The 16,616-nt window shown below is 39.8% G+C and overlaps 1 protein-coding gene across 1 annotated transcript; it reads right to left on the minus strand.

Annotated features, from left to right (window-relative positions):
* Positions 1–2,495: 2,495 nt before the first annotated feature.
* LOC118412591 (neuropeptide FF receptor 2-like) lies at positions 2,496–15,356 on the minus strand. Its single transcript, XM_035815546.1, has 6 exons — positions 15,150–15,356; positions 6,298–6,656; positions 4,702–4,801; positions 4,207–4,312; positions 3,559–3,746; positions 2,496–2,981 (listed from the first exon to the last, which is right to left on the minus strand). Exons 2-6 carry the CDS (start codon positions 6,641–6,643, stop codon positions 2,558–2,560), a joined length of 1,164 nt encoding a protein of 387 aa, XP_035671439.1. The 5' UTR covers positions 6,644–6,656; positions 15,150–15,356; the 3' UTR covers positions 2,496–2,557.
* Positions 15,357–16,616: the final 1,260 nt, after the last annotated feature.

Here is a 16,616-nt window from a genome sequence, read left to right on the forward strand (position 1 = left end):
AAGAATAATGCACCCTTACAAATAGTTACATAAAATCTTCAAGCTGTCTTTTATCGATGAAAATACAGTCTCAGTAGTTGCTGTTGAGGTTTCCTTTTTAAAGTTAAAAATCGTTGAACGTGTCTGACTCAACAATCTCCCATATGCCCTTGCCATATTTTATGTGATATACATGTAGTAACTGATTGCATTTGATGAAGTATATCTATCCATAGCTCATAAACTCTTCAAATAATGATACAGAATAGCTCATGTTACACAATCTCTCGTTGTTCGGGTCTTAAATAATTGAACTCCACCTCAACAGGACTATTCTCTTCCCTAAATTGACCAATAGGAGCTCAGATTTCCGATCACTATGAAGATCGGTCCAACAGGAGGTCAAAATTCTCTCTCACTGTGGAAAGCAGTCATCACACCATGGTAACATACAGCTCTCAGTCTGTCAATAATTAGCCAATGTCAGCAATATAATTAATATGTACATTAACATGGTTAGAGTGTTTCATGATTAAGCCTTGCTAGTCATCAAGCATCTACAGGGGCCAGAACTTTAACAGTGGAGGGGCCAGCTAGAAGCTTGGCCTATCCAGGGTATGGTGCGGTACAGCTATAGGTTACCAATCTAGTACAGTGAGGAAATGCTAGATTATCATTTACTAATTATAATTGTAACTCTAATTGGAGATCGAAATAAACAAACAAACAAACTAGATGTATTTGAAATAACGACAGCAAGCGCAGCGTGCAAGGTACAAATATATCACACAAAGTCATTGAGTTACATATACATGCATGATGACCATTGCAGTAGCAACGGCAAATAACGCTACATTAATATTGTCAAAACTCAATCGTAAACATTACATAGCATCATATAACCTTAGGAAGCAACAATCCGTCCGTTGATTAAAGAACATCACAGTGCTACAATTTCGTAAATATATATATTCTATGATAAAATTTTTCACAGTCAAATAAATTGCAGTGCCCAAAGGATTTTATCCATGAAATGAAACCAGTATGCCCTGAAAGGTTTTCTGTTCACGAACGCTTACAGACTCTGCACAGACTAACGATAAGTAAGTACCAGATGGCTGTTGCCAGCATGCCAGACGTTCAAGTCAGTCAAGGCTTGAATTATCCAGACCTAAGTGCATTAAGTACTTCTCTATGAAGCATCCTACGCAGGGCCGATACGATATACCTCGGAAGGCTCTATCAGACCTGGCTAAGCTTCCTTCCCTTGGGGCCTGGCCTCTACCAGACAATAAGAGCTACCAGCTACCAGACAATAAGAGCTACCAGCTACCAGACAATAAGAGCTACCAGCTAACAGACAATAAGAGCTACCAGCTACCAGACAATAAGAGCTACCAGCTACCAGACAATAAGAGCTACCAGCTACCAGACAATAAGAGCTACCAGCTACCAGACAATAAGAGCTACCAGCTAACAGACAATAAGAGCTACCAGCTAACAGACAATAAGAGCTACCAGCTACCAGACAATAAGAGCTACCAGCTACCAGACAATAAGAGCTACCAGCTACCAGACAATAAGAGCTACCAGCTACCAGACAATAAGAGCTACCAGCTACCAGACAATAAGAGCTACCAGCTACCAGACAATAAGAGCTACCAGCTAACAGACAATAAGAGCTACCAGCTACCAGACAATAAGAGCTACCAGCTACCAGACAATAAGAGCTACCAGCTACCAGACAATAAGAGCTACCAGCTAACAGACAATAAGAGCTACCAGCTACCAGACAACAAGATAATCGGCCACCCAAATCAGTCAATTTTCTTACAGCCGAGAACATGTTAGAGACCACAGATATGGAGACCTCTGTCCGGTTCGGCAGAGCGTCCTTTGAATATTGGGTTGCCCTACAGATCCTGTAGATTTTGTTCAGGTTGAGTTATCCTTTTACAGCCGGCACCTTGTCCTTGCGGTTACTAGTACTTTACACAAGGATACCGCTTAAAGTTAAATGCCTCGCCACTACTGTAATTAATATACAACAAACTAACAAACCACCAAGATTTGACCATAAAAGTCAACGGATACATGATGATCCGACTTAGATCCATAATCCACGAACCTATGTACAGACGTAAAACAAGAAATCCCCTCAGTTAAATATCTAGATCTTTTTGTGAGTTTCTCTAATGCCCAACCCATTTTTTGTCGATCTTTAAATGCCATGCATATGTTAGTGATACTCTACTTCCTTTCTTTTCTTTTCTTAACCAACTCATCCATAAGAGGTCATTCGTCAGGAACGCGGCTAACCAGCAATCCGTGAACTATATACCAATCTACTCTTTAGTATAGGTACTATTAGGTAGTATGTCTTTTGTACTTATTTCTGATAGGAACTTACTATAATCCACAACCTGAATCTTGATATAGAAATTGTGCAAACCTTTCAAAAGTAGAATCTTATTTCTGCAGGATAATATTTTTTTCATAAAATGTATAATTTCTTATGTAAAATACATTTCACATTCTTCCCTTTATTGGTGGGATAGTGCAATCTTTATTTGTGGGATCAGTTGGGTATGACAGTATTGTCTGCCATCACTGGGAGGTTTATCGGAGGTGATTGAGGCTTGCAAACAATGTCCATTGCCATCTTCTCGGCATTGTTGCTGTCACGAGCTAACCGGTTTCCTTTGGCCTTCTTGTGGCAGCAGATCTCTGCAGCGCGGCTGCGCAGGTTGCTGCTGTACAAACCGTAGATGAACGGATCCATCGCGCTGTTGGCGAAAGCCATCACGTGAGCAATCGGGTAGATGTAGCTGTGCAGCATCGCTGATTGGTCGTGGGTCAGCTGACCGAAGTCCTCCAATAGCCAACAGCTGTAGAGCGGCATCCAGGTGATGGCGAAGACGGCGACGATGATCACCATCATCTTGATGATGCGGCTTCGTTGCTCAGTCTGGTTACTGCATGCCTTGGGCGCAGCAGCTGACCTGAATGGGGAACATAAACTAGCTATTAATATGTGTTAGGCACTGGTATGGTTCTTCTTTGGAAACCGGATGGAAGACGTAGGCGTAGTTGTCCTGACAATTCGAGGCGGATGCTGGATCTCAGCTAGATTTGTCTGTTCTGCTATGCTTACCAAGACCATTGACAATGAGAAACTAGTGCCACCAACTCAGTATCAACTGAGCTAGTCAATATGATATTAGTTTGTTAAGACCTTGTAAGCTTGAGTCACACTGTTGTGCTCACATAATAAAGCAGAGGGCTCGTCCCTTTGTATTGAAAAAGTTATAATCTGTTACATAAGTGGGAAAGATATAAACAGACACACAGAATTTAGGACTCCTTTGTGTTGTACAATAATGATATTTATGACATGCGGCTGAAAATTCAAAATGCTAGTGTATTTAAATATATATATCATATATTTCAGTTTCACAATGTTTGCATCTAAGAAAATAAAACCTTCCTCGCGACACTAGTAATAATTTTTCATAGCCGTAATCGGGAACACAGCATCAATCTTCCTAAGCATATAACAAGAAACCATTCTTGACGTACTTGGTCATCCACAGCTTGAAGCCCGTTCTGCCGTACAGGAAGGTGTTGATGAGGACAGGTGCTGCGTAACAGATGACGAATAGGAAGGCGCTGTACGCCTTACGCAGCATCGGGGATGGCCAGAACGCTCCACACACAAACAGGGTCAGCTCTCCTATGTGGAAGGACTCGTCACGGCGGACAAAAGCCTAGATAAAACATACAAACAAATATTAGATATATTCTTAAATTATGTCTTCTATATGTTGATCTTCCATTAAATAGGGCTATTTTTTTCTACATAATACATTCGATTAAGCCAGCCAGTAATCCAAGGATCAAGTATGCATGCGCAGTCGTGATGTATCTTTGTCGCAGAGGGTAAAGGTTAGTAGCCCTCTGAAAATTCTGGAATGTCTATTTGCCTTGAACTGTCACTTAAGAACACGTGACCCATGCGCTGGTGTGAACTTACTTATCATTAGTTATTGTTTTACCCTCTTCATATGCTGATATCATCTAAATGACATTTCAACATGTCTTTCATTGTGGCGATAAAAGTCAGAGCAGTAAAAAAAAGCGGACGCATCTCCGCTGTGGAACCGTAGGAAGCCCATACTTGAATGTACTTCAAGGATATGTACGCAAGGATAACAAGCTAGAGTTCACCTGTGGTGCCATGATGATGGCGGCGGCAACCCAGATGGCGATTATCAGGTACACGGTCTGACGGACAGTCAGGCGGTCACGTGCCGGGTGGACAATCACACAGTATCTAAATAGTAAAAAAATTGAAAGCATATCAGGATTACATTCTTTTTTGGTAAAAAATAAAGAGCTGTCGAAAATGTTTCCTCTAAACTTTTGGTTGATTATTTTGGTTACAACTGTAGATTGTCATTGTATATATGAAATAGCCACAGGCTAAATAGATACAGAACTACAGATAGATTTACTAAATCGCGGTTTTAATAAAAACACAGCAACGCATTATTTTGTAGTAAGATAGCAAAAGGTTAGGCACGTGTTAGCTCATAAACAACATCTCTCTACAAGTATTTCCCACATTAAGAGAGCTTAATAAGGATCATCCTTGAGTGTTTGTGACCTTTAAGGCGTGACACGATGAGTATTTGCTTGGCTCGAGGAAAGATATACCATCACCTGTCGAAGGCAATAGCAGTCATGGTGAAAACAGACGTGGCTACCGACATGCCTTGCAGCATCGGGCTGAGTTTGCACATGACGTCACCGAGGTAGTTTTCTGAGAAACATATAAACGCCTTCAGTAAATATATATATATATATATTTACTGCTCTAGGTACGCATGAGCATCTCAACAATATTTTATACATTATCAGACATACGTTGCCTGCGTAAAAAGACATTTTATCCATCAAGGTTTCAGTAATATTGCGAGTAACGTTTTCAGGGCTAAAGAAGTATCATTGATGGATAAAAATCCATTTGAGTTTGCGTAGCTGAGGACCCATTATACAAACAGTCGGACGCGTGATATATAATTATCATTCAGTCAGTTGAACTCAGGTTTTGGATGTCCGTGATTCCATTTGTCGCTACTTTATCATAAGGGTTCTTAAAGGTACTGTTTGGGCAGTTGGTTTATCTAGTATGATTTATCATGGCCATTTTAACCAGAAATTTTCAAAAATATCCAAATGAGATCTTAAAGCTTTAGTGACCTTTTTTTCTTCTACTTTGAATAGTATAAACGTTGCTCAAAGGTCAGCTAGTTTGGTTGGCCAACAAAGTATTAACCGCTACGTTCTTTGCAAGGTAAAGGTTGGCCTTTACTCTGAAGGTCGCGTGTGGAATGTTTGCAAACCACTCCTCTTAATTGGCCATATAGCGAAATATAAACCGGGGATATTTTCTTTCTACAGCAATGGAAAATGTAATCAAATGAGCAAACCCCAAACATTAAACAAAAATTGATACTGATTTTGAGACATACTTGGTAGGATCAATTTGGGCTGTTTGAAATATCCCCCAGTAATTTCGTTTCCCGATGGTAGCTATGCGTCATTAGGAATACTTGCTAAATTGATTTTGGTTACGGGAAGGAACTACGACATTTAATAGGAAAATGGTATTTTGCGTAATGATAGGAAAATGATATTTTGCGTAATGAGGACTACTGCTATTACAATTATACTGTTATGACTGTTATACGGAACACCAACAAACATGCATATGTCTCCTACATGTAAAGTATGCAATTTACGGGGTAGTGGAACCGCAGTCAGAATATGTAACGGTGGTTGGGCGCGATATGACAAAAAATTGATAACGTACTTGGGAGTACGTTGATTAAGGTTAGGCATTGTACGTAAATGGTTATCCAACAGCCTCCTTATAAGCCCTTTCACAGAGATCAGAACGCATGTGTGGTGACAGGAATTCTAGGTAATATGTCAAAGGGTAAGGTCCTGAAAATGAAAACAGTCCTTGTTGACCATTGTTCCAATTTGCATAACAATGTCCAGCACGCGGGTTTTCGTTTACTTTTTTGTGGTCCTTTACTTTTGACATATTACCAAGAATTCCTGTCGCCACACATGCGTCCTGATCTATCTCTGTTTATTGTAATATTACGTATATATCCCCATATTATGTTACACAGTAAGTATTATGATTGGTAAATTTAGTCTCATAAAATGTTTGTTATGACACAGAAAAGCCTTATGTTGTACCTTGCATTCTGTACATTGTGATCTTTAGATATGTTTGTTACTCACCGGTGAATATGTGGCCCACCAACGTGAACGGGATGCAAAACACCCCGACTAGGAGGTCACTCACGGCAAGGTTCAAGATGAAGGAGTGGGTAACATCTCGCAGTGACGCAGTTCTCGCGATGATATAACACACCACGAGATTACCCACAATGCACAGCAAGAACACGACGACATAGATCACTACAAAGATGATGATGATGTACATTGGCTGTTTGTACTTGTCGATCGGAATGTTGTCAAACCTAGAGTAGTTCGAGCCAGTTTCATTTTTTTCGGGGAGGTAATCTTCAAACCCCATCGACTCCATTATGGGGCATTCATTGACAGAATTATCCGAGAAATTCATCTGATTCTGTCTCCTGCAGGAGAAAAAAAATCACTTTCTTATTTTTATATTTTCACGTACATGTTACCATAACAGTCATATGATCTTCTCAGTAAATGCATCAACCATACGCTTTCATAGTCAATAATTTTGCAATACATACATGTATTTTTCCATTAAATGGTACCCAAGAACTCGTCTCTTCACAATTATGTAATGCAGGTGATAAAGCTATCATTAAAAAAACAATATGTTGTACTGATAATGTAAACAATCTAACGCATCATGGCATTGTCGTATTTATTACAGCCACAATGTGCATCATATGTATGATCATGATATCAACGATCAAACATATAACTTTTCCAGCAATTTCCGATGGAAGCCGAAGTCAGATTCGGGTGCTCAGGGCTAGTTATGTGATCTTTTTTTTTAAACGAAGAGCCTTCGAACATAATTGATACATTAGCGCATACAGTTCTGTTCAATACAATTTCATACCCTTCAGCAGCAATTTTCTACGGTGTATTTTGTCTTTTATTTGTTAATGAATCTACTTATAACTAGAGTTCGGCGACCTCATACCCAGGAATATTTAGAGATTTTGTAGATTTTATGAAAATAACTTACACATTTACATTATGCGCTATGATGTTCATCATTGACTAACTTACACATGCAGCTAGTGTAAATTTCCCCACCAATTCTCATTAGGTAGTTTTTTTTTTCATTTTTGTATTAATAATGCAAATCAATCCCTCATTTGTTTGGTATCTGTTTATGTTCCACCTGTCATGAATTACATGTGCTACATTTTTTTGAATTCCAGCTATGGAAAACAATATAAACAATTGCAAATCATTGTTCAAATTTTTGCCAAAATGTAAACAATAATGAAAATTTGCTGTTCCTTCCTTCAGTTATCCTGTTCCGAATGTTTGCACAAAAATGCCTATGTAGTTCCCAAATTAAATCTTGGGGGGCTAAAACTTGAATGTCTTTGTCACCTTGTCTTGATGTTGAAAGCTATCTGACACCCAAATGGCAAGACCATACCATGTCAGGAACAAAAAGATACATAGAAAAACTGCTATGATAGCATATTCTTATTATTTACTCCTATTTTGCATAATTTGTATTTTATATTGTACAGCTTTGTTGAATTTACCCACATATCTAAAATCATGAAAATACGGTTTCCTTTCTTTCTCTTCAGACATTTTTTGACAAAAATGCCCCTACTATTCCGAGTTGAACTAACGGCTAGGTGACCCAATCTTATGTCACTTCTTCCTGAGCATAAAACTCCACTAACACGTGAATATCATGACAATGGCTTGTTCAGAATAACAAAGAATTCTGCTGCATTACCAACAGATGCTGCTAGGGGTCCAAAATGTAATCATTTCCAGCTTTCGTCATACCCTACCAAAACACCAAGTATGTAGCCAAACTCAGAGTTCTTGAGTTATCTTGTTCAACCACACACACACACACACACGCACACACACACACACACACACACACACACACACACACACACACACACACACACACACACACACACACACACAGGAAATAAATATTATTCTGTATAATGTCATTTCCTTAGGCATCAATGAACAGCGATGTCTTTATTTCTTATAGTAAATAGAACCAATTATTCCGATATACCTCGCTCCGGGCTGGTAATGTGACCTCTTTCAAAATATGAAGCCTCCAACATAACGTAATTGGAGGAAATGGACACATTTCTGCAGCATAGAATGTCATTTGTTAAGGTATCAAAGAACGCCAGTGACTTAAAAAAAATTAATTTACTGCTAATAGCTCAGATACACCTCCGGGCTAGAAACGTATCCTTTTTCAAACGAGGAGAATGTAATGTAATTGGGAGAAATTATTCAGATATAACCCCGGGCTAGGTAATTTCCTCTTTCTTAAAGAATCTTTCAAACCTAATCAGAATAAGCAAAGAAAAAGTGTCCTTGCCTTCGGCTATACACGGAGGGATTTTCTATGTTTTACAAATCAAAACTAAATCCCTTTTTTTACTGTAAATTATTTCTTTAGCTATTTGGCTCACAAGCATATACTCCTTCTTTCTACTTGCTCCTCCCGATAGTCATTATAAGAAAAAGGGTCATTATATATCGAAACGGCGACGTTGTATCTTCCATACAGATGTGGCTTATCTAAATACCACTACAGTCTCGCCTAAACCTATGTAGCGTTAACGTTTCTTACTGTATTTTGTACTTCCATTTATGTCGATTTTGATTATAACGATGGTGCCCTGCGAACATAGATTTTTGGCCGTTTAAAAAAAAGAAATTCAAACAAACTCTAAATCGTACAAAGCAGGTGTAAAATGAGCAAATTCATGCAAAAGAAATTGTAAATGAAAACTGATATGTCATAGGATGCTAAAGTCGATTCCAATGCCAAGGAAGAAGATGTGACAAATGTTTTTCGGGCCAAGCATTTTGCATTCGCACACTCGTATCAGTGGGAGTTCCGGGAAGATGTGTTGCTTCGTATAGTTGGATTCATATTAAGTTGTACTGGCGATAGCATGTCACTCGTTTTTATGAGAAAGAGCCCATCGTGTGTTCTCTAGCCCTATTTAGATGGTGGACACGCATCGGGCCACCGATTGAGTCAGCTAAAGTTATATCAATCGGACAGTCCAGCGGCATCACTCTGGTATATCTGGAAAGGTTTCGGACCCTTTGGAATAGACGGCAATAGCTGAGGGACCTTGGAGCGACGTCGACCAAAATGGTACTTGATTAGATTAGAGTGACATTGCAATTCTATAGTTGGAATATAATGCAAGAAGTATATTTTCATAGACATAACGACAGCATCAAATGATTCGGTCTTTATCACTACAATTTGTTGAGTAACCTCTGTCAAATGTCACTTCACTAGAGAGGGATATCGGTCTGTTTCCATAATCTTACACTAACCCATTATTTTCCTGTGCTGTTCCTGTCTGTTCCGTGTCTAGACACGTTCACAATCCACTGCCTTCAGAACAAAAATTACGAACCAAAGCATGCCCAAACCGTAAACGTATCATTCAGGCAAATGAACATGTCATGATTCTGGGGGTGGTCTGATTAGTCTGTCAATTAAGTTAACACTGAGTCAGACGAAATTAGGACAGGTTCAGTGACCTGGTGATTGATTAAATATTTTCCGTTTCTAAACCCAAATTGAAAAAAAATGTCCCTTGTCAAATTAATTCACTAATGATTGTGATACTCTGACTCGGAGACTTTTTTCAAAGACCATACATTATTTATTTCAGGAGATTAATCTGGATGTTTAATTTTTTTCACGTCAGACTTCAGGCGCATCCAAATGTAATTTCGCGGCCTCGCACACAATCTTCCCAGACACTCCACATCGACTCGATATGATTATTACCTCATGGAAAGATGTTCACCCTCGATAGCGGTGCTGTTTTTGATTGTGATCTTGTGTTTAAACCTACAGCACCCCATCATTTCGATAAATTTACTATTTGGGTAGTTATTAAGGTTCCGAAGAAGAACTGCAAATCTGACCCTCTATCGGCTTTCTCAGGTTCTGCAGTAATACATACCGACATCCCTGTTCCTGAACGGATTGTGGTATAGTATATATTAAAGACAGCTGCATTATATCTTTTAGTAAAAGCCAACACTACCTAAAGTCAGCGTTTGCCAAGGATAGAGTTACAAATCTCCCTGCCGCTGTGCATACGGTGTAGGTAACTAGGACACCTGTGAGGCAAATACTTATAGAGTTGAATTACATCCGAAATGACGTATTAACAACATTGGTGGCATTAAAAAAGATATTTAGACGGAGGGAGGAAAGGCTTTTGAGGCCTGTTCCAACTTTCATGTCACTTAAGATGCAATGTGTAAACTTTGACACTTCTCCTGAAATTTACTCGGGAACGATTTCAGATTTCATCTTTCGTGTTTTCATGGCGGCGGAATTACAACAGAAAATAGTAATAACTAGAGTTCGAAGAACACATCCCTTCGCCAAATAATCATGCCTTTAAGGTCCTATTCATGTATTACCAAATAGTACCTACCCCAATAGCAAATAACTGCATGAACATGTGTTCCTCACAAACCCACAAATGCTATCAAAAACATAATCTTCTTGGAGAAGGTGACAATGAATTATGAACAATGTTGTGATACTTTCCAGCGCAACTTTCATAGTGTTTTGTTACAATCCTATAGTCTCTACCAGACTCCAGCCTGGCCGAATAGTAAATGATGATAGGGGGCTTTTGCCATGTGTCGTTGACATTTCTCTCTTTCTCAGTTACATATATTACAAGTTTGAAAGTCCTATCATGCAGTGGATTTATAAACTTTCCTCATTAATTATGCAAATCAACTGATGATTTGCATTATGCATGGCATCACATAGGCTATCTACATACCAAAAATCATGATGATCCGTCAACATGTTCATGTTTACTCATTAATTATTTAAATGAGGTCGTCATTTACATAATTGAGATGTAATGGACATTTCTCTTTCTCAGTTACATATGTGACAAATTTGTCCTATCATGGAATTCAGTAGATTTATGAACTTTTCTCATTAATTATGCAAATTAGCTGACGGTTTGCATAATTAGTATTACATTATGTAAGTATTCACTTAGGCTATCTTCCACTCAAAAATCACGACCACAGTGTTCAGAACAAGAGATGTCAAAAATTGAAGTTTTGCTGCAGTACCTTAGGAAGTCGCTAGGGGGCCCATTATCGAACTTGACCTTCATTTTTCTGACCCCTACCCACCTACCAAATATTATGAGGATCCATACAAGGCTTTTCGAGTTACGCATTCCACAAACAAACGGACGCACACACTCGGCCCGCTACCGTCCTGACGAAAAATGCTATGTCAACCACTTTCAAACTCAAACTTTCTTACCGCAACCGCTACTCAAACACCAGATATCATGAAAATCAATACACAGCTTCTCGAGTTATATGCTGTTGGCATGATTTATGAACTTTCCTCATTTATTATGCAAATTAGCTGTTGATTTATATAATAAGTATTACATAATGTAAGTCATCACTCATTCTATCTACATACCAAAAATAATGATGATCCATCTACACATTCTTGAGTTATTCTCGTCCAAAGTTTGAAAGAAATCGGTGCCTGCAGTTCCAGGGGGTCCAAACTTACAGCACTCACTCTCTGCTCCAAGGGCTATCTACTACTCAAAAATCATGACCACAGCATGTCCAGAACATGAGGTGTCAAAAATTCATGTTTTGCTGCAGTACCTTAGGAAGCCGCTAGGGGGCCTATTATCGAACTTGACCTTCGTTTGCCTGACCCCCACCCACCTACCAAATATCATCAGGATCCATTCAAAAGTTCTCGAGTTATACTGTTTACAAGAAAGCGGACGCACACATTCCCCCCGCTACCGCCCTGACGGAAAAAGGATACGCCAACCATTTTTGAACACGACCTTCCTGTCCGCAACCGCTACTCAAATACCAAATATCATTAAAATCCATACACAGCATCTCTAGTTATATGCTGTTGACCTACATATTGGGACACAACATGAGGCCTTAACCAAAAATATAACCTTCTCGGCGAAGGTAATAAAGTTTATTGCCAGTGGGATAATTGCAGGTAACATGAGAGATTTGGACAAAGTAAAAAAAAAACAATATCAAAGGTGTCTACTCTAGTCTAAAACTAGTAAAAGCTAACTCTAGGTCCCTGGTTATTGGGTTCGACTCCAGTGGAAGACGAAAAATCCCACCTTTTCTATTATGTGTGGGTTTTGTGAAGTTAGAAGGAGAATTTTTTTCTTTTTGTCGGTGATGTTAAGAAGTTTGGATGGAATTTGGTGGCCTCTTCAAACAACTCTTTTCTTTCGTGATCATAGAAAGAGCAGTTTGACAAAAAATGTGTTTCGTCTTCCACCATGTTTGACGTGCACTGTTTGCACCTTCTTTTACATACAGGAAGCTTAGTAGACTTCAGATTTGTACTGAGTGAATAGCCCTCACTACAGTACGTGACGTCGTCCCTCACCTCACCTCACGGTACTGATCTTTAATAGCTAATTAAAGGGGTTGGCCTGTAAGATGATAGTCAGAATTCTGGTAGTCAGAATTCTACCAGATCCTGGTAGACTTTCATCCTACCTCCTTCAAAGAGCACATCGCTGAGCTCAGGAGGAAGGTATCCACCCGGAACAGCCTCCTCGGCAACCTTGCCAACTCGACCTGGGGTGCCGACCCTAACACCCTGAAGCAGACTGCGCTGGCGTTGTGCTACTCGACAGCCGAGTACTATGCTGCAGTGTGGGAGAGGTCAGCCCATGCCTCCAAGGTTGACGTAGAGCTCAACAGAGCCTGCCGTACCATCACTGGTACCCTGAAAGCAACTCCGGATCCCCTACCGGCTCTGTACAAGCTTTCCGGCATCTGCCCCCCTAGCATACGCCGAGAAGCTCAGACGAGAGTGGAGCGGGACAAGCAACTGCGGGATCCCAGACACCCCTTATATGGAGGTTCCCCGAAGGCTGAGATCACGCCGCAGTTTCATGACGGTCCAAGGCCTGGGGGAAGTACCACCAGACACCTTCAGGTCAGAGAGGTGGAAAGAGAATGACACAAATAACAACGAGGTACTGCCACCCCCCAGTGAGGCACTTCCCCCTGGAGCAGACCTACCGAGGAGGGAGTGGGCAACTAACTCTAAACGGGGCGAGGTCAAAGGTGGGAAAAACCGATGATAACATGCTGAAATGGGGCACTGCCACATAGTGCAGCTTGCCCGTGTGGAGACGAACCACAAACAATACAACATCTGATGCAACACCGTGAGCTCGGCCCCAGCTGTTCAGACAGTGATCTATTAAAGGGAGGCCAACGAGGTGGCCCGCTGTTGGATTGGGATTCGGAGCGGCAAGATATGATGATGATCCTACCTCGTGTACTTCCTATATTAGAAGGGAGAGAGAAATATATGCACACTAGAGGGCCTTTGAAAAGTAATGACACAACCATGGGCCTCCTGACGATCATGTAACATTGAATGAAGGATGTCATTTTCGAAATCTCTGGACGTCAGGTCACAATTTTCGGTGTATGATTCAATTATTATGATTTTTCATTTCCCATGTAATGGTATGACTTTTCACATCGCCTGTGTGATACTGTAGATCACACTATTTAAAAATCGTTTACTGTTTTCATGGTATTTAGGTGTGGTAAGTAACGGGTAGGACATTCCCCGTTTAGTTGATAGGGACAGATCGGAGCGGTGGGATCTGCAGTGGGTGAAGGAGAAAACCGAGATACAATATTTTTCTTTGACAGACCTAGAGCTGATCAACTCATTGTTTACTTTGCTTGTCGGGGAAATGCTTTTGAGATAGAAATTTGGGTAAGTACCTATACTAGATCTTGTTTCAGAATAATTAAATTGAATTAAAAAGCTCCTTATCCTATGCTCCAAATGAGAGGCCAAGCTCCTCTGTCCCTCTAAGGTTATAAACTTAACATCTGCCCAAAATACAATGTATGTATTAAGTTAAGAAGACCATTATAGATGAAATATATCATGCGGCAATATTTGCTTTATTAGACACAGCATTAAACAAAGGCTCAAAATATTCCATGGAGGTATGAGGTATCCAAAATGTTTTTTTTTTTTTTGAAATTCTTAATCTGCTCGGCAGTCATATATTCGACGAACCGTTTTTGTGGCCAGGGCTACGCAGAATACATCAAATCAATATTTAGTGTGCACGGTGAAAAAAAGGGATTGTAACGTAATCTGCATATAGTTATGTAGACACAAGCAACACAGGCAATATAGACAAACAGTGTAATTCGAAATGTTTGGAGCAAATTCGTATTACTACAAAGATCATGCCATTTTCTGTCCATATTTTTTATTCTTTTGAGCTAACAGGTCTAAAATACAATGATGATTATGGGTATTTTTTCTTAATGATCTTTTGATAAAAGAAAAGCCGATCAGGTAAGACTATTAGGGAAAGCACTTCTTAATCTTGTTCTGACTAAAATCGGTATCGAGACTAATTAATTTTCCCATGCGTAATTTTTGGAATATTAGTCGTCAATGCTGGTTGAGTAGTTGGCGTTTAGATACAAACATCACATATTTTTGCTCACAGAAACACCAAATGAAGTCAACACCCACATGCGCGCACATATCACACCCCCCCCCCCACCCCCCCCCCCCCCACACACACACACACACACTGGCACATAGGAAAGTCTGTGCGAGGGAGAGAGAGAGACAGAGAGAAAGAGACTCAGTCGTAAACTAGTTACGATTCAGATGCCTGGAATTATACAGACATCTCTATACACAAGCAGAATATCGGTGTCATTATTCGTACAAAATATATATGCTTCAAAATCAATAACTAACAATCGAATCAATACGTTTCAAAATGCGTCTTGTTAAAACAAACGCTAGTTGTACTCACCCCCTTTAAATCACTCGCTGTTGCCACATAGTAGCGTCGTCTGCACACTTCGTACAGGCGACTGACTTAAACTCCTCATTTCAGCAAAAAACTGCAATAATTCGAGTATGTTACATCTCTACAAACGTGATAGAACGCATCTACCGGTAAACTCTCATGGTGAAGCGGGGACTGCTGCGAGTATAATGCTGGTCGCTTTCATCATGGGATAGATTTATGAATAAACATTAGACACACCTGCAAATTACGCATAACAACGCCGTGATTGACACATCGTATTTACACACAAATGCCTCAAAGCTTATTTCAGAATTTGAGCATGGTAGGCCAGGAAAAAATGAGAAATCAAAGATGATAAATATATCATATTATATGATAGACGTTTCCTAGAAGATCGAAGATCCATTGAACTTTTTCGAAATTTGAAGCACTAAGGATGGGATAAGATGTAAATATAGATTGTTAAGTGCCTGGAGACTCAAGTCGGATTATGCATGGAGATTTTATATAAGAAACGAAAACAAAGGGGTGGAGCAAAGGCGCACATTGGGCGAGTTATCCATGCTACCTCCATCTTATATAAAACCTTGGATCAAGGGGGTTTTTATCTTGGTTTTATCAAGATAAAACCTCTTTGGTCGACTAACCTTACCTGACACATATGTCCTACATTTGGCCAGGGCGATTTTGGCACACCTGGTTCAACACCAACATAAAACAAGAATCTGAGCATTCTGTGATCAAGCAGCATTGCCTAAAGGAGTCCTAAAAAGGGGGTAGATAATGGGCTTTCATCGTACAATCTGAAGTGATATGCATCCTGTACTGAACAAGATTAATATCAAACGGAAAAATTATTCAGTATTCTAATAAACACCCAAGTACTCTCATATCAGCCTATGGTCTGTCGCCTGACGCCACTGGTCTGTTGCCTCAGTGTATTTCTACGTTTGATAACAAAAACAAACCTGAGGATAGTTGTTGCGAACACAAACACAAAGATCAAGGGCGCTCTGGCGGCTGACCTTGGTACTGCAGCAGAACTTTCGGTTTTTGTGTCTTTCGTCCTGGATCTGCTATGATCTTGATTGATCATTCTGTGATTGAAATCCAGTATCATACCCTGTACATGTATTGACTTGTAAACAGAACAGTTACTGTTGACACAATCCTTTAAAATGATAACAGCTCGAACATATAATCACCATAATCAATATTTCTTTTCGGGGCTAAACTAAAATTGATCAAAGTATTGCACCTACCACATGATGTATGTAAGTACTATGTAATTTCCATTCCCTCAGGCCTTGGGTTTCACAGCACGGACAATACTATACCAGTCGACTAATCCACTGGCAGCACTGAGTGTTCAACTTCTGTACTGTTTCACGTAGTACGACGGGAGTCAAAAAGTAATACAATTTTTTTTATAACAAGCTTTTCATTTCGTCAAATTAGTCGAATTTG

Source organism: Branchiostoma floridae, chromosome 3 (assembly GCF_000003815.2).
Source record: "Branchiostoma floridae strain S238N-H82 chromosome 3, Bfl_VNyyK, whole genome shotgun sequence".
Taxonomy (NCBI): domain Eukaryota; kingdom Metazoa; phylum Chordata; class Leptocardii; order Amphioxiformes; family Branchiostomatidae; genus Branchiostoma; species Branchiostoma floridae.

What these genes read in the sequence shown, in the direction of transcription:
- LOC118412591 (XM_035815546.1), bottom strand. Translation starts at nt 6,643, where the DNA reads ATGAATTTCTCGGATAATTCTGTCAATGAATGCCCCATAATGGAGTCG. An exon ending in GGTGGGCCACATATTCACCG is followed by an intron (nt 4,802 to 6,297) that starts GTGAGTAACAAA and finishes TATGTTTCTCAG; the next exon opens with AAAACTACCTCGGTGACGTC. An exon ending in ACTGCTATTGCCTTCGACAG is followed by an intron (nt 4,313 to 4,701) that starts GTGATGGTATAT and finishes TTTACTATTTAG; the next exon opens with ATACTGTGTGATTGTCCACC.